This window comes from Gossypium arboreum, chromosome 4, assembly GCF_025698485.1.
Source record: "Gossypium arboreum isolate Shixiya-1 chromosome 4, ASM2569848v2, whole genome shotgun sequence".
Lineage (NCBI taxonomy): Eukaryota > Viridiplantae > Streptophyta > Magnoliopsida > Malvales > Malvaceae > Gossypium > Gossypium arboreum.
Genome location: NC_069073.1, coordinates 2,571,019 through 2,590,060, shown reverse-complemented (window position 1 = coordinate 2,590,060; position 19,042 = coordinate 2,571,019). Strand labels below are relative to the sequence as shown.

The window sequence follows — 19,042 nt, the reverse complement described above, 5'->3', positions numbered from 1 at the left end:
AATTTTTTATGCTATAATCATGTTTGAATTGTAAAATTGATTTGAAATAATTTTTTAAAAATTAAAAAAGGGTTAATATTTCGAATTTGTCTAAAAGTATTTAGTTGTACTTTTTTTTGTATTTAGTTGGTACCACTATATTATGTCACACATATTGTCTCAATTTGTTCAAAAAGTACTTAATTGGTACTTAAATTTGTCTAAAAATTATACTTTTAAAATTAATTTATATTATTTAAAAGATTTTTAAAATTTCAATTTATGTCCCCCACGTGTCATAATGAGAGATTACCGCATGTTACTATAAGATTAGCCATCAATGCCACGTTAATATAAACTAACAATGTTAGTATGAATGTATCAACTTGAGTGATGGAATACAAATTCAGATTCAGGTATCAACTAAATATTTTTTTGACAAATTTAACCTTATATATAACAAGTAATACAATACAAAAAACTAACAAATAGAAAAATAAATAAAATCTAACTAACGCGTTGACCCAAATGCACGTATGAGTCGAGCCCCCTATTTCTAGATTCAGCCCAGTACCACTACCCATTAGAAACCAGGTACCCAGTATCCACCCACTACCCCTATCCACTACAAACAAGTACCCGATATCCACCCACCATCATCCAAACGGTCAGCCAAACAAAGTAAAACTCAAATCCACTGCCGCAGCAGAGACACCATTTTCGTTTCTTATCAAACTTTTCCTTTCCTTCAATTTTGTCTAATTTGCTTCCTTCCCACTGCATCATTGAGCTAGCTTAATCTTGTATATGAAGATTATGAGTAAAACTGTTGGAGAGATTTGAATCCTCAACTTTTCTGAAATTTATAACTTTGAGATCCACCGCTAGGGTTATTAATAAATATGGAAGACATGAAGTCTTCAGTGACAACTTCTGGTGGCACAGATGGCGATGCCGTTGAAGCTAGATTCAATGCTTTGTGCAAGGTAGTGCTATGTTCTTTTCAGTAATATTATTTCAAGCATTTCTTTTCTTTCTTTTTGTGTGTTTATGTTTTTTATGATTTCCAGAATGGGTTATCTCTGGATGAGAAAGCTTGCTCAAATGCTACGAAGCTATTCAAAGAAACAAAGCACCTTTTAACGTCAAATGTTTCAGCAATTGGGAGCGGAACGGTGGATTATTTTTATTATTTTAACTTCCTTTTATATGGAAATTACTAAAGGGAGTTGCTTTCTGATTAACTAACTTTGTTGCATTTATTCTGGATTAGCTGGAAGAAGCAGAGCGATTTTGGTTTTCATTTGTCTTATATTCGCTCAAGCGGCTGAGTGAAAAGGTTGGAGAAAATACGCAACATGAGTCTGATGAAAGTGGGTTTTCGTTATGCCAGATATTGAGAGCTACAAAGCTGAAGTATGATACTGTTAATTTTGTGTATATAAGGGTAATTTTTGTGATCAATTACCGGTTCAATGATGGTGAGTTTATCTTATTTTTGCAGTATCGTGGATTTTTTTAAGGAGTTGCCTCAGTTTGTGGTAAAAGCTGGTCCCGTTTTACGTAACATGTATGGTGAAGATTGGGAGACTCGACTTGAGGTATTAAAGAATATAGATTTATGTTTTCGCTTGTTTTCTATTTTGTCTATATTTTTAAAAAAATGTACGACCATGTCACTTCAATCTGACTATCTGCTTATGGTACTTATATCAATTAGGCTAAGGAGATGCAGGCCAATTTTGTGCACTTGAGCCTTCTAAGCAAGTAGGTACCGTTCTTTTATAACCTAGGTTAGTTTTAAATGCACGAAATCACACTAGTGAAAAAGGTATATTGCTTTTGGTTCGTCAACTTATGTTCTACAAGGGTTAGAATTGCAGTTTACTTTCATATTTTGTCTTGAACTTTGTCTGAAATTTGCAAGGGGAGGCCTAATTATGGTGGTTTTATCAAGTATTTATCCTCCACAAAGAAAAAAAATTGTGTGTTGGGGGAGGGGGGGGGATGTACTGTGCAGGATGTGCATACCAAAGATGTTGGAAAATAAAATAGGATAATGATGTCATACAGCCATACACGTGTCCTAATTATAAGAGTAACTGGTCATGTGCCCTTGTTTATTGTATGTTTTGACTGTTGTCTTCTCCAAATGGATAATAAAATTAAATTTAAGAAAGTGATATAAATATGAAATTCTCATTTGCGCAGATTGCAGAATTATATTTTAAATAATACATTACACAGAATTTGTACTACGCATGTGATAAAAAAAAAAATTTTCTTTGAGCAGCTGTATCCTCAAAACCTCATTTTTCTGGTTACTTTGTATAATTTTCCATTTTGTAAAGTAAATAACATTTGCATCTTGCTGTTTAATGGTATAAAAAGGTCATACAAGCGTGCATTTTGGGAACTCTTCATGACAAGTGATGCAAATATTGAGAAGCAGCAAAATCCTACCAGTCCGCCAGATTATGTATCAGAGTGCCATCGATTTGGATGGTTACTGTTTTTGGCACTCCGCGTGCACGCATTCAGTCGTTTTAAAGACCTAGTGACCTGTGCAAATGGTTTTGTTTCTATACTGGTCAGTTACGCATTTCTTTTGCTTTATTACTAGTTGATTTAGGAAGACAGACCTGGTTTCACTAAGGAATATGTTCTGATATTATTCGTACATATAATGGATTAATTTAATAATTATCAAATAGAATGCAGAGGTAGAGAGTTACAATTACATGTGCTTCAAAAGATTCAACTCAACTATGCTGTTGTCTTTGATGCACTCTATTCTTGTACATTCCTAGCACATTGAGCAATAATGGTGAGGTTAATGTTTTCTTACCTTTTAATATGATTGTCGACAGGCTATTTTGATTATACATGTTCCTCTTAGCTTCAGAAACTTCAAGATCAATGACTCTCCTCATTTTGGTAATTATCTGCTATTTCATGGCAGTCAAATTTTCAGATCTGTCCTTTCTGATAAAGAGATTGCAGTTGTGATTCTTCACTGGTCTTTATCTTTTATTCTGTCCGGTATTCTTTACTGGTGTTTAGTCGTTGCTCTTTTACATTCTTTTATTTGCCTTTCCTGGCGGGGATAAAATTGAGGCATTCCTAATTGTTGACTTCTTTAACATGTAATCATTCAGTTAAGAAAGGTGACAAAGGTGTTGTCGACTTGCTTGCGTCACTTTGCAACATGTATGATGCTTCAGAAGATGATTTGAGGAAAACAATGGAGATGGCCAATAAGTTAATAGAAGACATATTGAAAAAAAAGCCATGTCCAGCAGCTGAGTGCAAAACTGAAACACTGGAAAATATTGATACCGGTTCGTCAAATAAGTCATGAATGCAATTTTGGCAGCATGCTTTTGTCGGTCGGTTTTGCTTGTAATTTATCTGATCTTCTTTGATGCAGATAGCTTGATCTATTTTGAAGGTTTAATGGAGGAACAATCTCTTTCATCCAGTTTGAAAATTTTAGAAAAGGATTATGATGATGCAATTTGTAATAAAGGTGATCTGGATGAGAGGGTGTTTGTAAACGATGAAGATAGTTTGCTTGGTTTAGGGAGCTTGTCTGCAGGGGTTATGAATGTTACTGGTATCAAGGTCTGTTTCAAATTTGAGAAAATGTATTCTACTTTTTAGTTTTTATGCTTTATTTTGCGGTCAGTTTATTTAAGAAAGCATTTATTCTGTTTTGAGTAGAGGAAACGTGATTCAGTAGCTTCACCATCAAGGTCGATCTCAAGCCCACTGTCTCCTCAACGCCCTTCTGCATCTCATGCAAATGGTGTCCTTGGGCCGCCAAATGTAAAGATGGCAGCTACACCGGTCAGCACTGCAATGACAACCGCGAAATGGCTTCGTTCTGTTATTTGTCCACTTCCTTCAAAACCTTCAGCTGAGTTGCAGCATTTTTTATCATCTTGTGATAAAGATGTTACCAATGATGTGATATGTAGGGTGCATATAATATTGGAAGCAATATTTCCTAGAAATCAAGAGTGTAGTGTAACTGGAAGCCTTCAGAGTGTAAACCTGATGGATAATATATGGATGGAACAACGAAGACTGGAGGCACTTAAGTTGTACTATAGGGTTTTGGAAGCTATGTGTACTGCAGAGGCCCAAATATTACATGCACCTAATTTGACCTCTTTATTAACTAATGAGAGGTTTCATAGATGTATGCTTGCTTGTTCTGCTGAACTAGTGCTGGCAACACATAAGACTGCCACAATGTTGTTTCCTACAGTTCTGGACAGAACTGGTATTACAGCCTTTGATTTGAGCAAGGTGATAGAGAGTTTTATTAGACATGAGGAGTCTCTACCAAGGGAACTGAGGCGGCATCTAAATTCTCTGGAAGAGAGGCTTTTGGAGAGCATGGTGTGGGTTAAAGGTTCCTCAATGTACAATTCTTTGATAGTTGCAAAACCTGCCCTATCTGCTGAAATAAATCGTCTTGGCTTATTGGCAGAACCAATGCCACCTTTGGATGCAATTGCGACACATATAAACTTTTCTGGAGGAACACCTCCGGTGCCTTCTTTGCAGAAGCATGAAACATCAACGGGGAATGCTGGTAGCTCAATCTTAGGTATGCAACATTGTTAGCTTAATTTTAGCAGTTATATTTTCAGATATGGTGAAACTGTGATCAGTATGCCAATTTTCTTGTTTAATGCAGTAACTTGTGTTACCGGATTTTATTATGGTTCTTTCTCACAATGTATTCTATCCTGAACTTAATTTACATTGTCATGTTACTTTTGTCAGGACAAAATGGGGATGTCAGGTCTCCCATGAGACCTTGCACGGAGTTGAGGAGTGTGTTGGTTGAACGGAATGCTTTTACATCACCAGTGAAGGATCGTCTATTAGCATTAAGCAACCTTAAGAAGGCTCCTTTGCAATCTGCATTTGCCAGGTATTGTAGGGTACAAGTTCTAGGGAAGTAGAGACCTGTACTAAATGCACTGGCTAACTGCATTTTCTTTTTGGGTACTCTTTTTGTAGTCCGACACGTCCTAACCCTGGTGGTGGAGGAGAAACATGTGCGGAAACAGGAATAAATATATTTTTTAGCAAGGTATCAAAACATGAGATGAATTAGACTCTTTTTATGAAACTATGGTGTACCTTAATACACTTTTAACTGGTTCAAAAATTTAACCTCCTAGTACTTGATTGTAAAATGTAAATCTACTGCGATATAATTTTCTTGTGGCAAATTGCCCACAAGTACTTACTATTGAATTTGATTTAAATTCAGTGGTTATCATCTACTACATGTCTTACATTTTGCTTTTTTTTTTTTTTTTGCACCGCCCAGATTAATAAGTTGGCTGCTGTCCGGATTAATGGTATGGTTGAGAGGCTACAACTGTCTCAACAGATAAGGGAGAGTGTGTATTCTCTTTTCCAAAAAATACTTAACCAGAGGACTTCTTTGTTCTTTAACCGTCATATTGACCAGATCATCCTTTGTTGTTTCTATGTAGTCGCGAAGGTCTGCGCTTCTTATGAGATCATTTTAGCCGCAGTTAAATTTATCTGCACTATTTCCTCTTACTTCCTGAAGGAATGACTTGCAGATATCTCAGTTGCGCCTGACTTTCAAAGAAATTATTTGCAACTATAGGAAGCAACCACAATGTAAGCCACAGGTTTTCCAAAGTGTATTTGTTGACAGGTCATCTGCACGAAGAAATGGGGTACAATATCTTATCTCCAGTTTCTTTTCTCCCTCCTTTTCAAGGAAATTTTAACCATTTTAATGATATGTAAACAGAGAACTGGGCAGGACAATGTTGATATCATTGCATTCTACAACGAAATATTCGTTCCTTCCATAAAGCCTTTGCTGGGAGAACTTGGTTCTGCTGGAACAACCACAAGAACAAGTAGAGTTGCTGAAGCCAACAATAGTAATGATGGTAAATGTTTCATTTAGACCATTATTGTACCCAGGTTTCAGTTTTATATTCTGTTCTTGCTGCATCTGCAGGCTATCTAATTGTACTTGTTCTATCTTCATTTTGCCTAATTAGGTACATGCCCCGGATCTCCTAAAGTTTCTCCTTTTCCAAGTCTCCCTGATATGTCCCCAAAGAAAGTATCTGCAACACATAACGTATATGTGTCTCCGTTGCGGACATCCAAGGTACTTAAATCTTTTTTTCTTTTTTTGGTCTCTCCATTGAGTTGACTTTGAGTCGCCAATTTTACATTTAGTAGAAAATCGGACTCGTACATTTAAGATTTGACCAGCCTTCTAGAGCAAACAGGAAAAAGTTTAGTTGATTGCTTAGAACTGCACTTTGTCCAAGATGCAGCACTTGTAAAAGACCAATAAAAGAAAAAGATCCTATAAAAGTTCCAATATTAATTTCTATGAATCTTGTAGAAAAAGTTGAATCTCGGGTTATGACTCTTGATTGACTGAACAAGGTATGATAGAAAATTATTCTATTTTTAGCTTTTGGCATTTGAATCCTATGTTACTCGGGCTCTCAGGTTTGAGTGTGTGATATGGGAATGTTTCTGGGATGGGTATGTTCAGAATTTTCTAGTTTTTTCATGTATCTGGAAGGCTTTTTTAGGCTATATCCTTGTACATGGTTTGATAAACATGTGTATAGATATATGAGACTGGTGTCTGAACATGGTACATACAAAAAAAAAAAAAAACCTAAGAGTCTTGAGTAATATAGTTGGTTCCATAGGAAAGAAGTATGTGCCGCCGTTTATTAATTAGATCTTGTTTTCATTTACAGATGGATGCTCTAATCTCGCATAGCTCAAGAAGCTACTATGCTTGTGTTGGAGAGAGTACTCGTGCCTATCAGAGCCCTTCGAAAGACCTAACTGCTATCAACAATCACTTGAACGGGTATTCTTCTTCTCTCCCTGGGTAACAATATTTTTTTTAAGCATAGAAGTTCTTGGGTGAAAGTACCTACAAAAGCCTTCTATTATTGGGATTGAATCAAATTAGTCTCTCTACTATTAATATGAATTCCTATATTAATAAGGCTAAAATGCAACAGAATTAATATTTATTGATTAAAGAATGATATATATATATATATATTATGTAATTTATAATATATAAAAATTAAATCTATAATGTAAACATTAAAAATTTTAAGATAACTATATACAAATTTTTAATAAATAAAAAAATGAAACTATTAAATATCAAATTAAAAATAATATAAGCGTGCTTGAAATTCTAATCAAACTCGAACAATAATAAAATGTTTTAATAACATGCCAAGGTCCACTCAAAACCCGACTTATCCATGAATACATCCTTAATTTTTTTTTTCAAGAAATTTGTAATATTGAGTGTCATGTAATGGATTCCAAAATATATGAGCAACAAGCATATTGCAAACTTAGGTTGGAATTGAAGTTTTTGGTGATTGAACAATTGATGATGTTATCATCCCGAGCTTGAGCTTTTTTGGGATGATATAATATGTTATTGTCCATAATAAATTAAATACGATAATAATTAAAACAAATATAAATATGAAAATGAAAATGATGCAATAAAATGTATGTATATAAGAGAAAGTAATTTTTTCATTTACAGTTCTACTCTAAAAAGAATATTTCATTTGCCATTAAAAGCTTGGTTGAATTGAAAATGACATTTTTTAAATAGTAAATATGAACTCTGTTGAAATTTGGCCTTAATTGATTCTTTTTAATAATACAAAGACTAGATTGATCTTAGATAGGCTAATTTAATCTGGTCCATATAATAAAAAGGACCTACCAAGTACATTCACCAAAGTTATCGTGATGTACTTAAGTAATGAAGCTGCCATTTTCTATGTTGCTTCCAGTGGCAGGAAGATCAGAGGGGCACTCAACTTCGACGATGTTGATGTCGGCTTGGTTAGTGATTCTATGGTTGCAAATAGCCTTTACCTGCAAAATGGGAGCTGTGCATCCTCATCCGGTGCACCTTTAAAATCCGAGCAACCAGAATCTTAGCCCAGCGTGCTCTTATTCCTTGTATATTCTGCCCCTCTCCTGTATTCTTGTTAGCTCTTATGTATGAATGTAAGTTCATCACACGAGGTACGTATGAGCGGTGTGTTACTGTAGAATAGCCGCCACCTTCCCAATGTGTTCACTGATGTTTGCTAACAGTACTTTGAAGCTTGGCCTAACAAATTGAATAAAGCTTTGCCTTTCTTTACCCGATTGTAGCCAAATGGTACCGCTGATTGATCATCATTTATATCGGAATCACAGTGCTCCTTCAAGGGGGCAATTTTCTTTGGGAATGTTTTAGGAGATTTTTAGAGGTCAATTTCTTTTTTAACAGTATCTTCTAAGGTAAAGGTGATAAAGGAGGGATATAAATATATGAATTTGTATCACTTGTTAAATCATCTTAAATGAATGAAAATGTTAATGTTAATGTCTGTAACCATTCACGTGATAGTTAACTTATAAAAATTTTAAAATATATAAAAATATTTTTATACTTTTAAAATAATTTTAATTTTTAATTTTAAAATGATTTTATAATTTTTTGAATTTTAAAATTTAATTAGTTAATAAGTTTTTTTATTTATTTCTGGCGATTTTACAAAAATGCTAATTCAAAAGCTAATTATATGAAAAAATAAATAGAGGGCTAAAATAATTTTAATTTATTTTGTAAAGTTGAAAAATTAAATAATTTATTATGCTTAGTTTATTTAACAACACATAATTCAAATTATCATCTAATTTTAAGATTTTAAAGAAGTTATCTAATTATCTAAAATGTATAATATATATTAAATTTTAAATATATATTTAAATTTCTTATTTGCTTCGGTTTATATATAATTTAAATTACCTAATTTGTTTTTTTAATAAAAATTTCTAATTATCTATGTAACATTATTTAAGTTAAAATAAAATTTTAACAATTTTTATTATCATTATCTGACTGCAAACATTATTAACTTAATTTAAGATTTTCTTCTATAAACATGATTTGAGCTAATTTTATAATTTTGTAACAAATTAATTATTATCAAAGTGTTATATTACATATTTAAAATTATAAAATGGATTAAAGTTTCACTTTACAATATTATTAATAGACAAACTTTTATTAATTGTTATAAACAAGCGATTAATAATAAATTAAATTTTATATGTAATATTTTTTAATGAAATGTGTGTGGTAGTTAATTTTTAGTTATTAAAATTAGTTTGATGATATCTTTAAAAATATGGGAAATTTAGGTTTAAGAAAACATAATTACAAATTTAAATAAATAAAATTTTCATGTGCATTGCAAATGTTACAAAATTAGTTATATTAATTTTATAATGAAAATATATACTGTCATAATTTTATGATGTCACATAACAGTTTTTTTACCTTATTTTATAATATATATTAGTTTTTAACCGTGCAATGAATTCATTCAATTTAGCCTTTTTTCTTTTTTGTTCGACAAATCCTAACTTGATATTGTTTCAAAAATATTCTTTTCCTTTTTTTTTAAGTTACAACTTTCATTTTGGGGTGTGCACTTTTGTTTTCTTCTTATAGCTTTTTTTTTTTTCTAGATAAAAATGTTTACCTACACCACGTAAAAAAACCATCATCAATATCAGAAGGCTTAGAAATTGATTCTCAACTTTTATGCAGAGGTACACAAATCATGTTATTAGCACTGTTCCCTCATTCTTATTGACATAACACATGAATGAGAAGTTTACAGCTATAGTGTTCCCTAGCTTGGCCATCGGTAATTTATCATGAAGAAAGCAGCAATCAAGTTGGTGGAATCCAAAAACTAAGCAAAAACTGGAAACTCAGATTCCCACTAAAATCCAGTATTTTTGGTAAGGAGAAAACAAGCAAACCATAGAAGGATTGGCATTGTAAACTATACTGTAGAGGAACCAAAAACAAATTTTAATCCAACATGCATGATGATTTTGAGGTTTTGGTTTTTCCAAATCCATGTTGGAATACATTTTTCATAAAAATATTCAGCATCAAAACTCTGGCTCCCAACAGTAAGTCACAGAACTGTAGGAGAAGATGCGCCACCTTAGCTCCAGTCTCTGGAGGAGGAAACAAATCAATGCACCTTTTGCAAGCAACAATGCCAGAGGTGCTAGGATGGTCCTCCCGTTGGCAATACCTATCTAGTTCATGTTGTTCCTGAAATTAGTTGTACTAAACTAAATAATAGAAGATAATGTGCTTTAATATATTCGAATCTGTATCTTTTTACATTGGCAATAATACTTATATCAATTAAGTTAAGGTGCAAGAACTCTTTTACTCTTTTAAGAGATAAATGATTGATTATGAAATGTATTTTATTCTTTTGAACAGAGACCGAATCTTTAATATCATAATTAAAAGATAAAATAAATAACGACCACACTACATTTTATAATTTAGACGAGTTGGATGGTTTAAACTATTATGAAAATCTACATAAAATGGTGTACGCTTATAATGTAAGGTGTAAGGCCTTACGTGCCTAAGCATCAGTGACGTGATCCTACAGAAATGTCTCTGTGGATGCACTCATCCTAACATTTCACTCACATAAAACGACACAACTTCTTACCGCTAAACGACACTATAAAAAAAAACCCTTTCAGTGGGCCCCATACTCACACGAGTCTACCTGACACTATCTCTTCCCCATTTTCAAGACTCCGACAACAGCTCGGCCCAACTCACCAACTCTCCGTTAAATTCACCGTGACGGAGAAAACGCGAATCCTTTACCGATCTTTTCCAAAGCGGGAATCTCCGTTACGGCTAGATGTTAAAGGATTTTGGCGGTAAAATCCAATGGCGGCAACAGTACGCGTCAAAAAATAATTGGCTAGCTATGAATGTCATGTGCATGGTGCATGTCCATCATGATGTTATGTTGATTAATTTTCCCGCGCTAAAGAGGGAAAGATCCTTCATTGATAGGGTTTTCCACAAAAAGAAGCCCAAGGTTAAAAAGAGAGAAAATATATAAGAAAAAAAGGGGAAATCTTAGGATTCTTGTTCCTAATCCAAATTATTAAAGAACGATTTTTTCCCTTTTTATTTCTTCTCGATCCCTTAAAACGCTATGTTTTGGGCGGGGAATTTGAAGCTAGGGTTTCTGGTTTGCTGGATCGTTAGATCCGAGATCTCAACCTAATTTCAAGCCTAAATTTTGTAAGGTTTCTTTGAATATTGTTTTATTTTTTTCAACTTTTTGCTTTTCACTCTTGAAAAGTAGTTCGCCATTTCCAGAAGTATAAATGATTTTTTTTTACTGATTATTACTTTTTCATTGTATAGTAATAGCTAAAAATTTTGAAATGTTGGCATAAACTTTTATTTTGAGGCGGAGGTTTAAGTTGCTGTTATGTATCTATAGATTTAGCTAGTTTAGTCTTGTATATGCTGATTAAGAGTAAAATTGTTGGAGAGATTTAAATCCTGAACTTTTCTGAAATTGATAACTTTGAGATCCACTGCTAGGGTTATTAATAAATATGGAAGACATGAAGCCTTCAGTTGCAACTTCTGGTGGCACAGATGCTGATGCCGTTGAAGCTAGATTCAATGCTTTGTGCAAGGTAGTGATTTGTTCTTTCCAGTAATATTATTACAAGTATTTCTTTTTTCTTTTTGTGTTTTTTAGTGTTATGTTTTCCTGATTTCCAGAATGGGTTATCTTTGGATGAGAAAGCTTGTTCAAATGCTATGAAGCTATTCAAAGAAACAAAACACCTTTTAACGTCAAATGTTTCCTCAATTGGGAGCGGAACGGTAGATTATTATTATTATTATTATTATTATTATTATTATTATTATTATTATTATTTTAACTTCCTTTTATATGAAAATTACGAAAGGGAATTGCTTTCTAATTAACTAACTTTGTTGCATTTATTCTGGATTAGCTGGAAGAAGCAGAGCGATTTTGGTTTTCATTTGTCTTATATTCGCTCAAGCAGCTGAGTGAAAAGGTTGGAGAAAATACGCAACAAGAGTCTGATGAAAGTGGGTTTTCGTTTTGCCAGATATTGAGAGCTACGAAGCTGAAGTATGATACTGTTAATTTTGTGTATGTAAGGGTAACTTTTGCGATCAATAACCATTTCAATGATAGTGAGTTTATTTTATTTTTGCAGCATCGTGGATTTTTTTAAGGAGTTGCCTCAGTTTATGGTAAAAGCTGGTCCCGTTTTACGTAACATGTATGGGGAAGATTGGGAGACTCGACTTGAGGTATTGACAGAATATAGATTTATGTTTCCGCTTGTTTTCCATTATGTCTATATTTTTTAAAAATTGTACGGCCATGTCACTTCGATCTGACTATCTGCTTATGGTACTTATATCAATTAGGGTAAGGAGATGCAGGCCAATTTTGTGTACTTGAGCCTTTTAAGCAAGTAGGTACCCTTCTTTTATAACCTAGGTTATAAAGCTGATATGTGCAAATAGCTTTGTAATTGTATTAGCATTTCTCCCCTAATCTTTAATATGACTACAATGTGCTAAATTTGATGGGTTAGTTTTAAATGCACGAAGTCACACTAGTGAAAAAGGTATATTGCTTTTGGTTTGTCAACTTATGTTCTATAAGGGTTAGAATTGCAGTTTACTTTCATATTTCGTCTTGAACCTTTCCAGAAATTTGCAGGAGGCCTAATTGTTGTGGTTTTATCAAGTATTTATCCTCCATAAAGCAAAAAATTTGTGTTGGGGGGGGGGGATGTACTGTGCAGGATGTGCATATCAAAGATGTTGGAAAATAAAATACAATAATGATGTTATACATCCATACATGTGCCATAATTATAAAAGTAACTGGTCATGTGCCCTTGTTTATGCCATGTTTTGACTGTTGTCTTCTCCAGATGGATGATAAAATTAAAGTTAAGATAGTGATATAAATATGAAATTCTCACTTACGCAGATTGCAGAATTATATTTGAAATAATATATTACACAATTTGTATCGCGCATGCTATAAATTTTGTTTTCTTTGAGCAGCTGTATCCTCAAAACCTCAATTTTGTGGTTACTTTGTATAATTTTCCATTTTGTGAAGTAAATAACATCTGCATCTTGCTGTTTTGATGGTATAAAAAGCTCATACAAGCGTGCATTTTGGGAACTCTTCTTGACAAGTGATGCAAATATTGACAAGCAGCAAAATGCTACCAGTTCGCCAGATTATATATCAGAGTGTCATCGATTTGGATGGTTACTGTTTTTGGCACTCCGCGTGCACGCATTCAGTCGTTTTAAAGACCTAGTGACTTGTGCAAACGGTTTTGTTTCTATACTGGTCAGTTACGCATTTCTGTTGCTTTATTACTAATTGATTTAGGTAGACACTTGGTTTTACTATGGAATAACATGTCATCTCTTTCTTCTGGTCAAACATGTTCTGATATTATTCGTATATATAATGGATTAATTTAATAATTATCAAATGGAATGCAAAGGTAGAGAGTTACAATTAAATGTGCTTCAAAAGATTCAACTCAACTATGCTGTTGTCTTTGATGCACTCTATCCTTGTACATTCGTAGCACATTGAGCAACAATGGAGAGTTTAATGTTTTCTTACTATTTAATGTGATTGTGGACAGGCTATCTTGATTATACATGTTCCTGTTCGCTTCAGAAACTTCAAGATCAATGACTCTCCACATTTTGGTAATTATCTGCTCTTCATGGCTGTCAAATTTTTAGATCTATCCTTTTCAATAAAGAGATTACAATTGTGATTCTTCTTTGGTCTTTATCTTTTATTCTGTCCAGTATTCTTCACTGTTGTTCCGTCCTTGCTCATTTACATTCTTTTTATTTTCCTTTCCTGGTGGGGGTAAAAATTTGGCGTTCCTCATTGTTGACTTCTTTGACATGCAATCATTCAGTTAAGAAAGGTGACAAAGGTGTTGTCGACTTGCTTGCATCACTTTGCAACATGTATGATGCTTCAGAAGATGATTTGAGGAAAACAATGGAGACGGCCAATAAGTTAATAGAGGACATATTGAAAAAAAAGCCATGTCCAGCAGCTGAGTGCAAAACTGAAACACTGGAAAATATTGATACCGGTTCGTCACATAAGTCATGAATGCTATTTTGGCAGCATGCTTGCGTCTGTTTTGCTTCTAATTCACTTGATCTTCTTTCATGCAGATAGCTTGATCTATTTTGAAGGTTTAATGGAGGAAAAATCTCTTTCATCCAGTTTAAATATTTTAGAGAAGGATTACGATGATGCAATTTGTAATAAAGGTGATTTGGATGAGAGAGTGTTTGTAAACGATGAAGATAGTTTACTTGGGTTAGGGAGCTTTTCTGGAGGGGCCATGAATGTTACTGGTATCAAGGTCTGTTTCAAATTTGAGAAAATGCATTCTACTTTTTTAGTTTTTATGCTTTACTTAGTGGTCAGTTTATTCAAGAAAGCATTTATTCTGTTTTGAGTAGAGGAAATTTGATTCAGTAGCTTCACCAACAAAGTCGATTTCAAGCCCGCTGTCTCCTCAACGCCCTCCTGCATCTCATGCAAATGGTGTCCTTGGGCCACCAAATGCGAAGATGGCAGCTACACCTGTCAGCGCTGCAATGACAACTGCGAAATGGCTTCGTTCTGTTATTTGTCCTCTTCCTTCAAAACCTTCAGCTGAGTTGCAGCGTTTTTTATCATCTTGTGATAAAGATGTTACCAATGATGTGATCTGTAGGGCGCATATAATTTTGGAGGCAATATTTCCTAGAAATCAAGTGTGTAGTGTAACTGGAAGCCTTCAGAGTGTAAACCTGATGGATAACATATGGATGGAACAACGAAGACTGGAGGCACTTAAGTTGTACTATAGGGTTTTGGAAGCTATGTGTACTGCCGAGGCCCAAATATTACATGCACCTAATTTGACCTCTTTATTAACTAATGAGAGGTTTCACAGATGTATGCTTGCTTGTTCTGCTGAACTAGTACTGGCGACACATAAGACTGCCACAATGTTGTTTCCTACAGTACTTGAGAGAACTGGTATTACAGCCTTTGATTTGAGCAAGGTGATAGAGAGTTTTATTAGACATGAGGAGTCTCTACCAAGAGAACTGAGGCGGCATCTAAATTCTCTGGAAGAGAGGCTTTTGGAGAGCATGGTGTGGGATAAAGGTTCCTCAATGTACAATTCTTTGATAGTTGCAAAACCTGCCCTATCTGCTGAAATAAATCGTCTTGGCTTATTGGCTGAACCAATGCCTCCTTTGGATGCAATTGCGACACATGTGAACTTTGGAAGTACACCTCCAGTGCCTTCTTTGCAGAAACACGAAACATCAACGGGTAATGCTGGTAGCTTAATCTCAGGTATGTAACATTGGTAGCTTAATTTTAGCTGGTATATTTTCAGATAGGGAAAACTTTGTGACGAGTATGCCAATTTTCTTGTTTAATGCAGTAACGTGTTAATAGATTTTATTGTTGTTCTTTCTCACAATGTATTCTATCCTGAACTTAATTTACATTGTCATGTTACTTTTGTCAGGTCAAAATGGGGATGTCAGGTCTCCCATGAGACCTTGCACGGAGTTGAGGAGTGTGTTGGTTGAACGGAATGCTTTTACATCACCAGTGAAGGATCGTCTATTAGCATTGAACAACCTTAAGAAGGCTCCTTTGCAATCTGCATTTGCCAGGTATTGTAGGGTGCAAGTTCTAGGGAAGTAGAGACCTGTACTAATTGCACTGGCTAACTGCATTTTCTTTTTGGGTACTCTTTTTGTAGCCCGACACGTCCTAACCCTGGTGGTGGAGGAGAAACATGTGCGGAAACAGGAATAAGTATATTTTTTGGCAAGGTATCAAACCATGAGATGAATTAGACTTTTTTTATGAAACCATGGTGTACCTTCGTACGCTTTTACTGGTTCAAAAATTTAGCCTCCTAGTACTTGATTATAAAATGTAAATCTACTGCAATATAATTTTCTTGTGGCAAAGTGCCCACAAGTACTTACTATTGAATTTAATTTAAATTCAGTGGTTGTCATCTACTACATGTCTTACATTTTGCTTCTTTTTTTTTTTTTTCTTTTTGCACCGCCCAGATTAATAAGTTGGCTGCTGTCCGGATTAATGGTATGGTTGAGAGGCTACAACTGTCTCAACAGATAAGGGAGAGTGTGTATTCTCTTTTCCAAAAAATACTTAACCAGAGGACTTCTTTGTTCTTTAACCGTCATATTGACCAGATCATCCTTTGTTGTTTCTATGTAGTTGCGAAGGTCTGTGCTTCTTATGAGATCATTTTAGCCGCAGTTAAATTTATCTGCACTATTTCCTCTTACTTCTTGAACGAATGACTTGCAGATTTCTCAGTTGCGCCTAACTTTCAAAGAAATTATTTGCAACTATAGGAAGCAACCACAATGTAAGCCACAGGTTTTCCAAAGTGTATTTGTTGACAGGTCATCTGCACGAAGAAATGGGGTACGATATCTCATCCCCAATTTCTTATCTCCCTGCTTTTTGAGGCAATTTTAACCATTTTAATGACATGTAAACAGAGAACTGGGCAGGATAATGTTGATATCATTGCATTCTACAACGAAATATTCGTTCCTTCCATAAAGCCTTTGCTGGGAGAACTTGGTTCTGCTGGAACAACCACAAGAACGAGTAGAGTTGCTGAAGCCAACAATAGTAATGATGGTAAATGTTTCATTTAGACAATTATTTTACCCAGGTTTCAATTTTATATTCTGTTCTTGCTGCATCTGCAGGCTATCTAATTTTACTTGTTCTATCTTCATTTTGCCTAATTAGGTACATGCCCCGGATCTCCTAAAGTTTCTCCTTTTCCAAGTCTCCCTGATATGTCCCCAAAGAAAGTATCTGCAACACATAACGTATATGTGTCTCCGTTGCGGACATCCAAGGTACTTAAATCCTTTTTTCTTTTTTTGGTCTCTCCATTGAGTTGACTTTGAGTCGCCAATTTTCCATTTAGTAGAAAATCAGACTCGTACTTTTAAGATTTGACCAGCCTTCTAGAGCAAACAGGAAAAAGTTTAGTTGATTGCTTAGAACTATTGCCACTCAAGAGATGCTGCACTTTGTCCAAGATGCAGCACTTGTAAAAGACCAATAAGAGAAAAAGATCGTTTAAAATTTCCGATATCAAGTTCTATGAATCTTGTAGAAAAAGTTGAATCTTGGGTTATGTCTCTTGATTGACTGAACAAGGTATGATGGAAAATTATTCTATTTTTAGCTTTTGTTATTTGAATCCTATGTTGCTCAGGCTCTCAGGTTTCAGTGTTTGGTATGGGAATGTTTCTGGGATGGGTATGTTCAGAATTTTGAAGGCTATATCCTTGTACATGGTTTGATATACATGTGTATAGATAGATTATACATGAGACTGATGTCTGAACACGGTACATGCAAAAAAAAAAAAAAACGAATTGTCCGAGTAATATGGTTGGAATTTGTGGTTCCACTAGAAAGAAGTATGTGCCGTTGTTTAATTAGATCTTGTTTTCATTTACAGATGGATGCTCTAATCTCGCATAGCTCAAGAAGCTACTATGCTTGTGTTGGAGAGAGTACTCGTGCCTATCAGAGCCCTTCAAAAGACCTAACTGCTATCAACAATCACCTGAATGGGTATTCTTCTCTCCCTGGGTAACATTTTTTTTTTAATTATTGAAGTTCTTGGGTGAAAGTACCTACAAAAGCCCTCTCTTATCGGGATTGAATCAAATTAGCCTCTCTACTATTAATATGATTTAATTTAATTTTTATATTATTAAAAAGAATTAAATAAGGCTAAAATTGAATAGAGTTAACATTTATTGATTAAAAAGTGATGAAATTTATTTTTCCATTTACAGTTCTGCACCAAAAAAGAGTAGAAAATAATATTTTATAAATAGTAAATATGAACTCTGTTGAAATTTGGCCTTGATTGATTTTTTTTTAATAATGCAAAGATTAAATTGATCTTGGATGGGCTAATATAATCCGATCCATATAATAAGGGGACCTACCAATTACATTCACCAAAGTTCTTGCGATGCACCTGACCAATGACGCTGCCATTTGCTTTGATGTTTCCAGTGGCAGGAAGATCAGAGGGGCGCTCAACTTCGACGATGTTGATGTCGGTTTGGTTAGTGATTCTATGGTTGCAAATAGCCTTTACCTGCAAAATGGGAGCTGTGCATCCTCATCCGGTGCACCTTTAAAATCCGAGCAACCAGAATCTTAGCCCAGCACGCTTGTATTCCTTGTATATTCTGCCCCACTCTCGTATTCTTGTTAGATCGTACGTATGAATGTAAGTTCATCACACGGGGTACGTATGAGCGGTGAGTTACTGTAGAATAGCCGCCACCTCCCCAATGTGTTTACTGATGTTAGCTAACAGTACTTTGAAGCTTGGCCTAACAAATTGAATAAATTTTTGCCTTTGCCGGATTGTAGCCAAATAGTACCACTGATTATTAATATTGGAATCACAGTGCTCCTTCAAGGGGGTAATTTTCTTTGGGAATGTTTTAGGATATTTTTAGAGGTCAATTTCTTTTTTAACAGTGTCTTAAGTGATATTGGATGGATGGAAATATTTTACTTTGACTGTTTGTCAAATTATGTAACGCCTTAATTTTTGGGAATTCTGTGAATGTTGGAATAGGTTTAATTATGTTAGTGGGCTTCTAAAAGGTTCAAGCTTAAGATAGAACTTGACAATTTTAGTTAATTTTTGTTCCATAAGAAAAAGGGGGTGAAATTATAAAATAGGATTTATGTGAAAATGTTTGAAAATGTTATAGGCTAAATTGAAGTGGCCAAATAAATAAGAGTGCAAAATAGGAGGATTTGCATGACAAATCTCTCATTTTATATGAAGTGGCCAGCTATCATGTTGTTGTAGACAATATGAGCATTTGATATTCATAATTTATGGTACAAATTGATAATGGGTTAGATAAATGTTTCATGTTGGATAAATGTTTCAT

General features: G+C 34.3%; 2 protein-coding genes across 4 annotated transcripts; both read left to right on the top strand.

The window, feature by feature from the left end:
* The first annotated feature begins 566 nt into the window (after nucleotides 1–566).
* Nucleotides 567–8,303, top strand: LOC108460537 (retinoblastoma-related protein-like). Of its 3 annotated transcripts, XM_053026936.1 has the most exons (18): nucleotides 567–965; nucleotides 1,050–1,154; nucleotides 1,253–1,395; nucleotides 1,484–1,580; nucleotides 1,700–1,746; nucleotides 2,371–2,569; nucleotides 2,850–2,916; nucleotides 3,138–3,320; nucleotides 3,410–3,603; nucleotides 3,703–4,597; nucleotides 4,777–4,927; nucleotides 5,017–5,089; nucleotides 5,333–5,509; nucleotides 5,595–5,714; nucleotides 5,792–5,936; nucleotides 6,051–6,163; nucleotides 6,777–6,892; nucleotides 7,857–8,303. In XM_053026936.1, exons 1-18 carry the CDS (start codon nucleotides 882–884, stop codon nucleotides 8,005–8,007), a joined length of 3,060 nt encoding a protein of 1,019 aa, XP_052882896.1. In that variant the 5' UTR covers nucleotides 567–881; the 3' UTR covers nucleotides 8,008–8,303. The 3 variants fall into 3 exon arrangements, with proteins under 3 accessions (XP_052882896.1, XP_052882897.1, XP_052882898.1); XM_053026937.1 differs by lacking the exons at nucleotides 567–965; nucleotides 1,050–1,154; nucleotides 1,700–1,746 and having other exon boundaries at nucleotides 1,255–1,395; XM_053026938.1 differs by lacking the exons at nucleotides 567–965; nucleotides 1,050–1,154; nucleotides 1,253–1,395 and having other exon boundaries at nucleotides 1,520–1,580; nucleotides 1,700–1,750.
* A 2,617-nt stretch (nucleotides 8,304–10,920) lies between these two features.
* On the top strand, nucleotides 10,921–18,576 carry LOC108460480 (retinoblastoma-related protein-like). Its single transcript, XM_017759996.2, has 19 exons — nucleotides 10,921–11,206; nucleotides 11,516–11,613; nucleotides 11,702–11,806; nucleotides 11,941–12,083; nucleotides 12,172–12,268; nucleotides 12,389–12,435; nucleotides 13,139–13,337; nucleotides 13,645–13,711; nucleotides 13,933–14,115; nucleotides 14,201–14,394; nucleotides 14,495–15,386; nucleotides 15,565–15,715; nucleotides 15,805–15,877; nucleotides 16,127–16,303; nucleotides 16,389–16,508; nucleotides 16,586–16,730; nucleotides 16,845–16,957; nucleotides 17,572–17,687; nucleotides 18,141–18,576. Exons 2-19 carry the CDS (start codon nucleotides 11,530–11,532, stop codon nucleotides 18,289–18,291), a joined length of 3,057 nt encoding a protein of 1,018 aa, XP_017615485.1. The 5' UTR covers nucleotides 10,921–11,206; nucleotides 11,516–11,529; the 3' UTR covers nucleotides 18,292–18,576.
* Nucleotides 18,577–19,042: the final 466 nt, after the last annotated feature.